The 15,977-nt window shown below is 40.6% G+C and overlaps 1 protein-coding gene across 1 annotated transcript in view; it reads left to right on the top strand.

Annotated features, from left to right (window-relative positions):
- The window catches only part of FBXL17 (F-box and leucine rich repeat protein 17), a 506,430-nt gene that overhangs the window by 478,171 nt on the left and 12,282 nt on the right, over positions 1-15,977 (top strand). Inside the window, exon 9 of the mRNA XM_075272254.1 lies at positions 10,501-10,643. Coding sequence (XP_075128355.1) covers positions 10,501-10,643 — 143 coding nt within the window. The remainder of the gene's footprint in view (positions 1-10,500; positions 10,644-15,977) is intronic.

The following is a 15,977-nucleotide window of genomic DNA, read 5'->3' as shown; positions in this document are numbered from 1 at the left end:
TTTTTTTTTTTTGTCCAAATTATTTTAACTATGTTGTTTTTTTTCTTTGGAAAGTTGTGGAACATTTGCTAAAGCCAAAGCTTATTTAAGCTTTCATTGTAATTAGGAGAACAATCAATAAGGCTTAGGGATTCCGAAACATGTGTAGAATCAAAACTCTTTAAGATTAACAACCTACGGATGGATGGAAGTTACAGCCGACCAACATTTTCTTACAAAAGGATCTGCCATTGTTAGGTCATAACAGAATCCATAAAGCTGTCCCATATCAGCAGTTCCACGTCCATATTTGTCAAGGAACTACAAGGATAAGCCTCTCCCAATCACAAGCTTAAAGGGATTCTATCATTAGAATCCTTTTTTTCAGGACTACCCTGTTGGAATAGCCTTAAGAAAGGCTATACCTTTAGAATTCTGCTCCATGTCTCCGTTCTGGTGATATTCCTGGTTTTCTCGGTATGCAAATGAGTCTCCAGACAGCACAGGGCAGTTCCCCCATGCTCAATCAGCACAGAGGTGTCCCCTGTGCTGCCGGAAGACACTCCAGCAACGCTCTTCTTCTACAGCCGCGCGTGTCCTCCTGCATCTTCTTCCGTATAAGTGATTTCAGTACAGAGCTACTAACCATGCAGAGTATGCTCTGTACTCTGTAGAACTAGACGAGTACGCTCATGTAACAGCCACAGAAAAATGGCCGACAAGACCATTTGACCATCTGCTCAATGGCACAGCCGACTGCACATGTCTTGTCGGACATTTCTCTGTGGCCGCTACACAAGTGAGCGTAGCCTCGCTGAAAGAAGATGCAGGACGATGCGTGCGACTGTAGAAGAAGAAGGGCATCGCTGGAGAGCCGGAATGGCGGCACTGAGAACATAGGCTATTCCGATGTGGTAGTACTGAAAAAAGGGATTCTAATGATAAAATCCCTTTAAGCTCTGACTCTAGGAGTGTGACATCACAGAAAAGCGCCAGACACTGGCTCTGGTGCTCTTCTGAGAGGTCATGTGCTTGGAGGAGGAAGAAACAGATTACTGGACACCATGAGGAGGCCTGAAAGAGGCGAGATAGGGTGAATATAAATGTTTTTTTTTTTATTTTTTACGTCTCCCTTGGGTTTACTCCTATTATATTCTAGGGCCTGAAGAGTCCCCAGAGTATAATAATTTCACAAATGAAACAAATATTCAGTGGTTTGTCCTTGCTGAGCACCAACTAGTCTTATTTACTTTTCTTCACTGGTTCCTGGTTTTCCAAGGAATCTGATAATAATCCTATCCCATGTGGTAAAAGTTTCTCCAATGGCACCAAGAAATCTGGTACTCTGCCTTATGGGACAGGCTGCCTTGATGCTGTGAGATCAGTAGCTTTTACACTCAGCTGCCACTAGCATATCTACCCTCATGGCTCCGTACACTCTAGATTGCGTGGTCCGGGAATAGGCTGCCACTAGATATTTTTGGTAGTGGCATAATGCTCTTGGAAACAAAAGGCTTAGTCACATTGAAATCATACTATTCTTTTCCTCTGGACACCATCCTGTCGTGTTGAAATCTGGTTTGGGCAATATTCATGTAATGTGGAAGGTCACCTATCCTATGAAAAAGATAAAGATCAGTGGGAGTCTGACACCCGTGATCTCAATGAATAAGCTGTGTGAAATAACAGTGGTGCTCTGAGTGCTGCGTCCACTTTACAGGACATGTGACATCATATCCACTTGTCATATGAACACTGTGCAGTTCAGTCCCAATCAAGTGAATGGGGCTGAGCTGCAAAACTAAGCACAGCTATTATACAATGTACAGCAATGTGACTGTTTTTCAATCAAGAGCAGTGCTTATTCGAATGCTGTGGTCTCTTCAAACAACTAATTCTGATGCCTGGTATCCCCGCCAATCTTAGATTGATGTCCTGTCCAATGGTTAGGTCATCAGTCTTAGTAGTCTGAAAAAAACAGATTTAGAGGGGTTGTCCCATTTCAAGGATCCTATCTATACTGATAGCTTATATAAATTGAAGCCTTTTTCTAAATATATCTCTTTAGAAACTCTGCTTTCTTTGCCTGGTATGTGAACTTATTCCTCCCATTGTTTAAACAGTGTTGCCATAACCACGGACCTGGGAGATAGGACAAGTGATTTCACTTAGTGTGGGCAGAACAATCCGTTCAGCTAATTGCAGTTTTGCCAATAAAGCCGAGTCTCTTATTTCTCTATGTAAACACACAGATAACACTGAGACCGTTCTGTACAAGAATCTGCAGATTATCTGACCTCCAGAAGTGTTCTGTGTCCTGTTCAGCAGGAGGGAGGGGGGAGAGAAATACAGGAAGTGAGAAGAAGACACTGCATACGGTATTTATTGATGCAGATTTTGCTGCATTATATTGAGCCAAAACCAAGAGTGGCTTCAAAAGGGATGCAAAATATAAAGGAAGCTCCTATAATCCCTCCTGCTCAATATACTATTTTTCCCGGCTTAGGCAAAAAAATAAAAAATGCAGCAAAGAAAAACAGCTTTTACTCAATGTGTCAACTCAGTCTGAAGGATCAGAAGAATGGAGATTACAACTTCCCCTTAGTCCTGCATGTGTGCCCACCACTCCATTCATTTCTGTTTGGCCATCTGGACAGTCCCATAAAAGTGAATGGAGGAGGCTATGTATGCGTATCGCTGTATCACTCACAGGGAGCACTCCGGTGAACGTTTATCTTCTCATTTTGTGCAGATAGATGTCTATAGTGGGTCACACCCTTTGAAGTCAAGTTCGGAGAAGGCAGCAGATGCTTACAATTTGAGACTTACGTTATTAACTAGGAGCTTAAGATACTATATTAAGTATTGTGTGGATGGCAGTGATGAGCGGTCCTTATGGTGCAATTTACCTCTATGGAGTCTCAGCAGCAGGAGTCACAATGGAATGTAACACTGAATAAATAACTCACTATTACACTAAGAGGTGCTCTCTATGGCTCTCACAATGAACAAGGACACGGTGGGTTCATATGTATTAAATTTCTTTTCACACTGTCCTAAAGCTGATATATTTTTCTCTGTGTTGTATGTGTATACGTGTACACTTCTTACTATTCTACATTGACACCTCTCACTTACATTGATCCCCATAATAGCTGCTATCATTTCATGCAACTATTGGCCATTGATTTTGCCTCTTGTTCTGGTTTTTATTTTACATCGACTAGGTTTTTGTTTGAACAAGGAGGTAAAAATGTAGCAGTGCTGAGCGTATCAAATTGTAGCAAAATGGAGTTTATTTCATAGAGTTTGTGATGATATAAAGTGTACTTATATTAATGTGCTCATCCTGCGGGGAAAGAAACACACCGGTATCCTGATACGGCTGCTCCTTGCCAGGATCAGATACCAAGAAGGGGGGGTCTCTGGTATCTTATAATAGAGAAGCAGAGGAAACAGCTGGGATGATACGGTGCTATTCCCAGCTCATATTTACTTTTGTATTTGGGACCTGAAGAAGTCAACAGTATATCACTAAAACTTCCAGTACCATGGGATTGGTGCCTTATACATAAAATCTTCATCTAGTTGTAAAGTGTGACAAAATGTGATCAAAGGAGGAGATTAAGGAAGGAAGACCCGGGATACTTATTTTTTGTGTTTTTACCGCATTTAGTGTCAGTTAAATTTTAATAATTTTTTCTTAAATCTATAGTAATGGTGAAGGGAACACACTTTGCAATATACTTCACTAAAGAAAAGTGCATGTGTCTGTGACTATTATTAATAGAAAAAGACTATTACTGTCAGGGATGTGGAGTACGACTCCGTCTAAAATGGCTGACAAGGGGCAACAAGGTGGCTCAGTGGTTAGCACTGCAGCCTTGCAACGCTGGAGTCCTGGATTCGATACCAGGAACAACATATGCAAGGAGTTTGTATGTTCTCCCTGTGTTTGTGTGGATTTCCTCCCATTCTATAAAAAGGCATACTGATAGGAGAAACAAAATGTACATTGTGACAGACATGGGTGACAGCCATGGTCAGTCAGGAGTAGTAAAGATCCTATAATTTATCAAAAAGGTAGTGATTGTATTTGGATGATGGTAGACCAGAAATATGTAATAATCTATATATATATTATTAATGGTACAATATCAATAACTCTATAATATAATTAAAGACCATTTTATTTTGAGTTAGTAACAATTTCTGACCCCACAGCCCAGATAACTATTTTGTTTCATTATTAACTCTTTATTTCTTATCTAAGTGATTCCAATCCATACTCTATACACAATCAGATAAGACTATAATGAAGTATATGGAGAGGAGAGAGAGAGACAGAGATATAAAGTCATCTACAGCGTTAAATGAGAAGGCTGGATAGTAATTACTGATAACCCGTCTGTGTTGTGAAAGGAACTGTCTCTCTATAGTGTAGATGTCTCTCTGCTTTGAGAAGCTCTTTTCTACTTTCCCCTCCTTTCTACAAAGACGTATAATGTATAGATTTGATCAGTGGCAGAAGGCAACAAATAAGTGAAGAAACAGGCTTTTTATATAAATATTACAATTGTTAAATATATTATAATGCATATTTAACTGCTTAATAGATTTCTGAAAAAATAATAATAAAAGTTAGTTACGCTGGGTTCACACCAGCGCCCGATCTCAGTTTCCAGGTTTCCGTGTTCTGCCGACAGAAGATGGAAACCTGTCAGACCGTGTCCGGCCGTGAGCGCCGGTGAGCGTTTTGTGCTCTACGCGGCTAAAGAGTTTTTTTTAAAACCGGACATGAAGTCCTGCATGTCTGACTTTGTGTCTGGTTAAAAAAAAAAAAAAACGGTTTCGCCGCGGAGAGCACAACCTGCATAACGGAGACCGGGCGCAGATGTGAACGAGCCCTTACCTAGATCGCTGAACTTTCTAGTAACCCTTCCAGAAACAGAACGTCACCTAACTCAAGTAACTAAATCAATTGTGATTTAAAAGAAAAAAAGTCTCCCCAGTAGACTTTGTTTACTTGGCAGTATCAATGGTGTTCCCATATACCCCTGCAGCCAATCAAAACCCCTATGAGATTAATCAATAAGGCAAAGCTCACACATTTGCTGAGATTCTCTTGGGGGTTTCCATCCCAAAATCTGCTTAGAAAGGCGGAGAGAAAAGTCCTACAAACAGGACTTATGTGTCTGCACTTTTTGTGTGAAAATGAGGCCAACTACATTATAGTCTATGAGGCCCATGGGTTTCTGCGGGTAACCCGCTTTTTAAAGTGGCTCTATCAGCAATATTATGCTGATAGAGCCCCACATATGCGTGAATAGCCTTTAAAAAGGCTATTCAGGCACCGTAAATGTTATATTAAACTACCCCCAGTTTTAAAATAATACCCTAAAAAAGAATGTGCTCTACTTACCAAACGTGCACGCTGGGCGGGCATTCAGGGTGCACCGTCTTCTTCATCCACGCCTCTTCTTCCTCCAATGTCCTCCGGTCCCATCCTCCTCCGGCGCTCGCGAACGGACTTTGATAAAAAAAAAAAAATGACCTGGGCGCATGCGCAGTAGCCGTAGTAGAAGCCGCGTGCTACTGCGCATGCACCCAGGTCATTTTTTTTTTTTTTTTTTTATCAATGTCCGTTCGCGAGCACCGGAGGAGGACAGGACCCGAGGACATTGGAGGAAGAAGAGGCGTGGATGAAGATGAAGACACACCCTGAATGCCCGCCCAGTGTGCACGTTCGTAAGTAGATCACATTCTTTTTTAGGGTATTACTTTAAAACTGGGGGGTAGTTTAATGTAACATTTACGGTGCCTGAATGGCCTTTTTAAAGGCTATTCACGCATATGTGGGGCTCTATCAGCATGATTTTGCTGATAGAGCCCCTTTAAGTGGATTAGGTTTCCATTTGTTGGGTCCCCAGGCGTACCCGACAAATGGAAATCCAAATACAGTTGTGAACCTAGCCTGAGTTTTAATAAGGGATCCTCAGATTCTGAATGTGTTTGGATACTGGTGATTTTACATTTCAGCTCCCTGTACATATTACATTTTCAATGGAGCAAACACTATCTGAATTTTGCATGCAGCTGGTAATATATGGGACCATATTTTGTTAATTTCCAAACAAATAAATGTGAATTTTCCAGAGTTGTTTGATAGCATCACAGCATCTGTACAGCAACATGTTGCCTTCCCCTGTAGTAAGAAATGCCACTTTTATATACAGAAATATTCTTCAGCAGCTGGAGATACTGGCACAGCACAACCTGGTGGTGAAATACGTCCCCGTTGCTGATCTCTTAATATTTTTCACATTACTGTTACCATGGCTGTAAAGAATAAAGTTCTTGCTCTTATGTAGATGTATTAATTATCAGAAAAATATGCTTTTACGTGGGAAAAAAAAAATCAATTTTCAAGATTCCTTTAAGCACAAGTAGCTCTCCTGTGACCATATGTCTGAAAATAGTTACTTAAGGCAAAAGGTAAAGTGGGTGATGTACATTAATCCGGTGATTCAGCCACTAAAAGCTTCTCCAGGGCAGACTACAAAAAGTTGTTAACTTTGTACTTTTAATGCATGACCGTATTGAATAAAGATGAACATAATCTCTTCTGAGTGCTTGGTTCTGGTCAGGTTTAATGTGCATTCACCTGTTGACACTGCATTAGTTCCTAATTAACACATACAGATGTAGCAGAGCTGAATCTGTCAATTCTTCGGGGCTGCGGCACTATGAAGGACTCCATGCACATGGTCCTAGTTTTTATTCGCAATTGTGGATAAAAGTATGGACCCATTCCTTCTATTGCCCCATTTACATGAATGTTGGGGCTGTGAAAACTGCAAGTTATGAGGGACGTCCTTTTTTTAGCAAATTTAGCTGTACAGACATTTGTAGGGAATCATACAAGTCTTTTTGCATACCCATAATTGCACATAACATTTTTTTTTTTTTGTGGAGAGTAAAAATCTCTACGGTCATATACATAGATCCTTAGGCCGGTTGTAGACGACTGTGGCTTGTTCATTGTGCTATTTGTGTATTTCACGGATAGCACAATGACCCATTAATTTCGATGGGCCTGTACACACGCCCGTGAATTTCACAGTCCTGTCTGCTGGCCGACAGTCTGCGCTGCAAAATATAGAACAGGTCCTATTCCTGTTGTATTTTGCGGCCCTTATTTCCATGGCTCCTATTAATTTAATGAAAAAAGTCGCGGTAGCACGGCCCGTGCACGGGCGGCACACAGGGGTCATCCCCGTTTACAGCTCATTTTGTTCTGAGCCACAATACGGATGCATATCAAAGGTTTTTTTTTTTTTTTAATCTTTAAACCCCCCCCCCCCCCCCCCCCCCCCCATAATTTCTAGGGAACAATGGGTGGGAATTTACAAATCCATCTATGCCAGTATTATAGTCTAGATGGCTACAAATGCGGCACATCTTTTCCTTATATGTCCTTCTTGCCATTTTTACAAAAGCAGGATGAGCAGGGGTAGATACCAAGGTGGTCTGGGGCAGGGAAACCTTAGCCCGACAGATTTACTGTAACTCACACCAGAAAGTTAGTTTGTGTTATACCTGACCTCTACCCTGCCGCCTCCTAATAATTCAGGTGAATCTCATGTCAGCTGGAGAGTTGACTAGTGTTCAGGATGCAGAATGGAGATTCTGCCCTAATTCTGCGTGAAATTGTAATCTAATGGGAGATCAGAACAGGATGCTGAAAAAACAAATGTCCTGCTCTATCTTACCTTAGATTCTTTTAGGGTAACTGAAAAAGGATTGCTACCCTAAGCAGACTAGCCTGTATTATGTCATATTATATAGGTTTTTATGTCTGTGTTACAGATGCAACACCCAGACCTCTTACAGTTCACCAAAACTGGCGTTTGCCACAATGGAAATCTACAGCGCACTAACTCCAGTTCTTATGAACCGCGGGAGGTCTATGTGTTGCGTCCCTATTATGACTTTATTAAGATAAGATAATCCTTTAATAGTCCCACCATGGGGACATTCAGTGTTACAGCAGCATGGATAATACAGTAATATATTACAAGAAAGAACACATACAAGCTCAGGATAGCAGATAGAAAAAGATACTAGGAGTCATAGTAACTAAGAAGAAAAGAAATACTTCAGGATCATTTAGTTCTCTGTGCGGAGTGGTCTTCACTTAGCCTGATGTTGATTATACAGCCTGATCACGGTTTAGAGGAAGGACATCTGATAGTGTTCCTTCTCACACTTGGGGTGAAGCAGTTGGTCACTGACAGTACTGCCCAGTGTTGTCACGGTCTCATATATGGGATGGGAGTTGTTCTCCAGCATGGAGCTCACAACGGACAGTATCAGTATTATGGCTGACCTCAAAGGGCCTTTGTTTTCATCTCTACTTGTACTATTTTTTTTAATATATGTATATAAATCAGTAGCCATTCATTGTGTCAGCTATGTAATACGCATAAAGATGGATAATTTTTGGCTTTACTATATTGTCTTGCTATACCATACTGAGCAGAGCACAAAAGAAAACGCTGAATATTGATTGCAACATTCAGAGCATTGACACACAGGAGACGGCTGAAAATAAGACCCGTCCGTTAAGCTGGTTTTAATATAGCGTAATATTTTCCATCAAATCCTATAGCAGGACTTTGTGTATCATATATGAGGAGTGATATAAAAAGCACTTTGTCAAGGCTTTTAGGATTGCTGAGGTTACACGACTGCTTAAAAATGTAAAATAAACCTGCAGTGGAGGCATATTTCAGACGGATTTTATTTTATTTGAGGAATTCAGAGGGAAGATTGATGAAAAATAAAGCTTATTGTTGTGGCTGTAAAGAACAGACAAAATAGAATGAGATGCATGGTCTGGATAGAGACAAGGGCAGGGCATGGGAAGGGTTAAAGCGTGTCATTCTGAAAGTATTCTTTGAAGAGATTTTGCATAGAAGCTGCAGAAATTTCATCCCGTGAAAGCAACCAAGTGTGCCATATTTCAAGGGCATTTTTCACTAGTAATGAGCAGTCACAAAATGTGATTTAATAAATGCTATTTCAACCTTAAGTACCTCGGATATCTAATATTCTGCGAGTAGCGCTGGTGCTGGCCCCATATCGAAACCCTGCAGTTGCTAATGAGATCTTTTTAAGCAATGACATGCTTTGCAAATTGTAACAAAGAAGAGTTTACAGAAATTGACGTGGCCAATTATGGAACAAGGTTAATGATCATATTCCTAAGTGAAATAGTTTAATGTTTCTGATATATACTGATTATATCAAATTATAAGGGAGCAGAAGAGCGCCTGTCATCATCTCCTCCATTACAATGATGCCTGGCCTCTGTGTACTTGTATGGCTGTTGTCTCTGCTGGTTTAGGTTCTGAATCATGTTAATTTTATTAGATGACTTTCATCGTTCATCTGGTTATATTTTATACACGCGAATTCCATGCTTCCCGTAGCCTGCAGACAGGAATTTATACAACAACACTCTTGTGCCATAATCTTATTCATTCTTCCTAAATCGAGCTAATCAATTTGTCATACTTTAACTATGTAAAGCCCGCTACTTCTAGTTACATGGGAACATGTTGTGTGACACAGTCCTCCTTCTCAATATGTGTGACCAAAGCTTAAAGGGCATCTCCACATTAATGTTACTCATGTTATTTAAATCCGTCATGCCCTAAGTGGGCCCGGATTTTTTTATTATATTTGCTGTTCTTAAGGCGGTGCATAATAAAGCAGCCTTAACTTCTTCCACCTGTACAAAGCAAAAGGTCCTTGTTTTCTTTTTGGTAATTGTTCCATTGCCAAGTAATGCCGCAATGTCTTTATACAGACTCCAGGTTGTTGGGGTTGCCCCAAGATGGACTTTTATCACCTATGTACAGGATAGGTAATAAGTGCCTGATGGTGGAGGTTCCACCACTTGGATGAGAATGTATATCACATGTCCTTCATTTATGTAGGGTGGTGGTTGCCTAGGTCTACTGGCGCTCCATTCCAAGTTCATGGGGGGAATTTATGAAGAGTTGCATTGTTTATTAACACCGGTTTTGGGCGGGTGAAGGATACAACTGTTAGATGACACGGTGCATGCCTTCTCATAAACCAGACACCCCCTTCACTAGACCTTGTGCTTGCAGTGAAATCTACATCTAGTCATAGCTGGCGTAGATCTCAAGCTTAAATCCGATGTAGATGATCACAAATCTGGCATTGCCATTGTTCCACCACCTTTAAAGAAAATGGCAAGGGTGGAATAAAAGTACACCAGAAAACTTGTGCCCCCCCCTGACAAAAACAGATGAGACCAACGCTCTTTGTATCCCACCAGACCCAGACATTGATTAGACAAACAATTTGCTGGTCTTTTGTCCACGTCACCTCAGCCTTTAGGGGGTTCATGCGGAATTATGTAATGACTAAAGGCTTTTAATACATTTATCTTTTTAATTGCAATCTTCTCTCCTTTTTCTTTCACAGCTTTGATAGCCATTGGTCGATACAGCACTACTATAGAAACAGTGGATGTGGGATGGTGTAAGGAGATTACAGACCAAGGAGCCACATTGATCGCACAGAGCAGTAAATCTATACGATATCTGGGCTTGATGAGATGTGATCAGGTAAAGTTTACTTACACATATGGATAGTCAGATCCTTGATATATATTGATATTGGCTTGTTTTCTACATCCCCTCAAACCTATTAATCTGATGTGGTGATGTAGTCTACAGCTTGGAATCGAATGTGTACATGTATAAGTGGCATAATAATACTGTGTATATGTGTGTTTTATCTATTCTCTTCTTTGGAGGTACATAGCTGAATACATGTTTCATTGTTTCCTTAAAATATACCTGTTGTCACGAAATTTCTTGAAATAGCTGTAGGGTCTTGCTGGGTAGTCTGAGTGAATAAGCCTATATACAGCCTATATACATAATGTCTTATAAATTTTTCTGTCGCTAATGTGCCCATTTTGAATAAAGCACATTTTGCATTTGTCTCTGTGGCAGGGGGCATGTATCATTAGGAGCAGCCGGCCTCCTCCGCTATCCATTATAACTAGTATGGTTTGTTTATATGTAATTCTGCCAGAAGTAACTGTACAGTAGCAAATGAATAGCTGTGAAAAACCCAAGTGACTACCATATAAGGGATCCAGGAACAACGAACTTTACATATAGGGAGATATCTATTACATTTTAGAATTTTCTATGCAGGCATGACACAGGAAAAAAAACAACATATAAGCACAGTTGGTAAAACTGTTTGCTATGATTTTAGCCCATCTGTAACCACACAGGCAGACAGAAGTACATAAAAGTACGTGGAAGCCTTTTTTTCTTACATTATAAGCTGTGAGGTTTACAGAATGTTCAGTCCTTGCAGTTTGCAGCCTTACCTAAGGCTGTGAGGAGAATCAGCCCCTCTCATCTGCATTCACTGTGTAAAGTGGGAGAACCTCCCTCTTCACTTCACTGTGGTTGGTAGCACTGCATGACATACAGCACATGGAAACCCTGCCCCCAGAGAAACCACAGTGCTACTGCCCACTTGGCTAGTAGCCCCTAATTTGCATCAACATTAAAAGGGCCTTATATCTTTGGAATAACTGAACAGATTTGAAAAAATAAAACACCAAAATGCTATCATATAATATATGTCATTGAACTTTTCAGACCTGATGACGGCTCCTTTTTGGCGTCCATAAACTAGAACAATGAGAGCTGTGCACAAACAAGCCATCTCTCCTTTCTCCCAATCATGTGATTGGGTTTTGACAGAACTATAGCTCCTAGAGGCGGGATCTGTATCTTTCACACATTATTTGCACATTTCGTAAATGTCTGGAATGAAAAACATCCTTCTCATACAGTAGCAGGAGCTTTTTTTCACTCCTTTCTTGGCTTTTATAAAAAAAAAAAAAAAAATGTATATGTTAGACTACCCCTTTAAGTACATATTCGTTGTTGCTGTAGTCCTATGTAAAATGGCTGAAGCACATGAGGATCTCGGTGTGATGTAAGACCCGCTTAGCCCTTTTTATCTTTATAATGTATGTAAATGGTTGGTTATTTAGGGCTTCTCCGCTCTGTAATAGTCTGGCCTAATATGTTTAATCATCTGGGTAAATATTCAGTATGGTGAGTTTTGAAGAGGTACAGTAGAAAACATGGTCACATAAAAGACGGAGCCCTGTGCCCACTTCCACTCTGCATTAACCGCCGCCGCCTCAGGCTAGACGTTTCTGACTGATCATATAAACCCACAGCCAGAACCTTACACGTTTTATTCATCTCTCCTATAAGTGATCATCAATAGAATTGCTAACGATGGAAAATTATTCATACAACTTTAATGCGTCTCTATCAATGTTGTTCTGTCTGCTGAATACGGGAGAGTATTAGTGCTGCGAATACAAATGCATGACAGAAAAAACAATTAAGATGGCAAATTAGCCAAGCAGCATCAACATGCCATGCCCGAGATGTATGAGTATAATTAAAGAACGACAAATATTACCGTAAAAACAGAAGATATCTATACTTTTAGCTATGATAATCTTCTCACTGCTGCGTAATTTGTACAATAATTCTTTGACGGTTTCACTTGCATATTTCAGCTTTATTAAGGTTCTTTTTTCCATTGGGTAATAAGCCTCTATAAACTGGTATTAAGAAGAAAAGGAATGTGCCCGCCGCACTTTAGTGACAGTTAAAGCAGAGGCCTACAAGGGTAATTGGCTCTGTCTAAACATGGTGTAATTTGTTTGTGCCTGCACATTTATCTATGGTTTTAACAATTTCTTTTCTCCTCATCATTCTAGTGATGAATAATTGAGTACATAATCATATTTAAAGTATTGCTCAGGTAGCCTTTGTTTGCCACCGTAGCCAATTACGGAGACACGGGCTTTGCGGAACGGTAGAACGCTAGAAACTATTGTACTATACAAATTGAATATTATTCAATCAACTAACTTTAAAAAAAAAGAAAAAATAAGTCTTATCTCCGGCAAGAATTTTTGTTTTTAGTTTTCGAAGACTAAGACTTAATGTTTTTATGGAAAAAAACTGCAAGAAACACAAAGAATCCAAATACGACAACAACAACAACAAAACAGTTATAGAGAAACGGGGAGGTAGGAAATGAGCAGCGCTTTGTGGTACCGGCATAAATAGAAGACGACAATGGATTGCTACAAGACAAAAGAAATCCGGGAAGTCATATTTTAAACTGGAGAGACCAAAAGTCAGACTAGATGAGGAAAAATAGAAGTATCAAAGAGAAAAAAAAGAGATATTAGGAGTAAAGGTGAATAGGAGGAAAATAGGAGACGTTATCAAAGAGATCTGGTGGAAGGGTGGAAAGTATTTTAGGAATGTAGAAGTGACAGGTGAATGGAAAACAGCAGACAATATATCATCCATTCTAAGAAAGGTGGTGTGCGTACGTGTTATACCTGGTACTGCCGCTCATCCCTATTTGGTGGATATGGCTTAGCTGCAGTGCCAGTCATAGTCACCTGTATACTGTGCCTACAAAACTAAATAAGATGTCCACCTTTTTATTTCCTCCTTCGTTTTTTTTTACAGTAAACGGGTTGTTCTTACTTGGCAGATATAGTGCCTAGTGCTGCTACACATGACCTACTTCTGAGGTCACTGAGGTCACTTTTTTGGTTCAGTGAACCAGAACTCAAGCTCTCAATGTATTCCTATGGAAATCAGAACAAAGCTTTTATAACAATGCAGTGAGAGTCTGAGTTCACTGAATAAAACTGTATCCAACAACCTACAAGTAGGTCACTTGAGTCAACACCAGGCATTATATCTGCTGAATAAAGGAATACATTTAACCTTCATATCATCCCACTCGACCGGCTATGTAGAAATGAGGGTAGCAACAGAAAAGGTGGACTGCTTCTTTAAAGGGGTATTCCCACGTCGCATACTCACCAGTCTTCGTTGCTGTAAATTCTTCTTTCTTACGGCTTTGTTGCGTCATTATGGGTGGGGTTTACATATGCAAAGGCACTGCCTCTCTATTACAGCGGATGCCAGGTCTGTGTGCATGCTCATAGATAGTGAGACCTGTGTAGCCTTCACAGTGCGACTACAGACCTGGCATCCGCTGTAATAGAGAAGCGGATGCCGGGGAGTGTAGATGCCGGCACAGATGCCTGCAACATCGCTATGTGCCTGCCCTGCATGAAGTCAGCAGCGGCAGGAGCTCCTGTTATTCCGCTCCTCCGCCCCCCCTTCCCCTCTGGAATACCAGCATCGCTCCTGCCGCTGCTGGCTTCATGCAGGGCAGGCACATAGTGATGTTGCAGGCATCTGTGCCGGCGTCTACATTCCCGGCATCCACTGTAATAGAGAGGCGGATGCCGGGGAGTGTAGACGCCGGCACAGTCTGTATTGGCGGTCCCTTCCCTCCAAAGGGTAAACTACCACCCCCACTCCAGGCTCTCTCCCGTGTACTTAGCCCCTCCTCCCTCCCCCCTCAGAGCAGCAAATACATCACTTGACTTATGACCAGATAAGTCAAGGGATGTGTCAAAAAAAAAAAAGAATAAAGTAAGATGGTGGACAAACTAAGCAGTTTTGCTGAAGCAATGTATTTAGGAAAAGTCTTGCATCCACATTAACAAGCAGTATAGCTAGGATTCTTGTGATGGGACAACCCCTTTAAGGAATTTCTAGCAAGTGCAATATCCACTTTGCTCTTATGGTGGTAACCAGTGGCGTAACTAGAAACTTGAATGGGTTTGAAAACTGACTGCCGGGTTTCCGTCCCCTGTCCGGTTCCTCGGGGCAGAAGACAAAAAGCGGTAGGATTGCTTATAAAGATATCAAGGGCCAGTCAGAATGCCACTTCTAAAACCCCTTTATGGGCAGTGTTTATAGCATAAGCTTTTTGAAAAGCACACTACTGAGTTCCATTATGGAAATGCAGTCTCATTGTGAAAAGCCATGATACTGAGGAATAGCAGCTGCAGGTTCGGTGTAAAGACACAGTGCAGTCAATATAACGGCTGTGTTCCTTTTAATTTGGGCTGTCACAGCTGCAAGAGCAATATGTACTGTAAAAGCAGTCATGCCCCCCAAAGGTGTTTTCTGGCCTCCTTCAGTAGCACTAAAAAAATATTAAAAGAAGTCAAATAGTAACACAAATATAGGTTTCATTTTAGAGTGTCTCTATATAGCTAAAATAGGAAAATACATTTGAAAACTCATAGTACACACAGCATAACAAATATTGTATGTGTAACAATAGGCAAAAAGTCCAAATACCTATCTGTTATGGAAGAAAAAAATCACTTTAGGCTCAGGCTACACAATGTGGGAAAGCTGTGTTTTTTGTTGCAGATTTGGCTGCTATTTTTTGAGCCAAGGTCAAGAGTGACTTCAAATGGAAGGCAAAATATAAAGGAAGCTCTTCTACTTCTCCATGCTGAATTCACTTATAGCCTTGGTTCAAAAGAAAACAAAAAAAAAGGCAGAAGAATCACACATTCAGGTTTTTTAATGCAGCTGTTTATGCTAAAATCAGGAGTGGTAGTAAAAAAGCAGAGGAGATGCAATTTGTTATCATATACACTTGGCTTAGGCTGTAGAAACTGAACAAAAAAAAAAATCCTGGAAGTGTAATGTAAAATGTAATGCACTGTATATAAAAATGTGGCTGTTTTCTGCCTGAAAAAACTCTAGATATCTCCATTCTAGCAAATTTGCTGTTCACTCCCTGGGGAAATCTTGTTCATAGATACCATTAAAAAAGCAAAATAGATTCAAAGTGAGTGAAGAGAGGAAGGACTGGGTCTCCTCATACGGTGAGTTGAGAGAGGAGGGGTTGTTTTTCCTCACTTCCTGCACACTTGTCTGCAAATTACCTTCTCTGTACACTGGACTGAACATTCTGCAATATCTACAGCTTAGGAAGTCTAACAT

Source organism: Leptodactylus fuscus, chromosome 1 (genome assembly GCF_031893055.1).
Source record: "Leptodactylus fuscus isolate aLepFus1 chromosome 1, aLepFus1.hap2, whole genome shotgun sequence".
In the NCBI taxonomy this organism is placed as follows: domain Eukaryota; kingdom Metazoa; phylum Chordata; class Amphibia; order Anura; family Leptodactylidae; genus Leptodactylus; species Leptodactylus fuscus.
The sequence above is the reverse complement of the archived record's forward strand: the minus strand, read 5'-3'. Positions and strand labels throughout refer to the sequence as shown.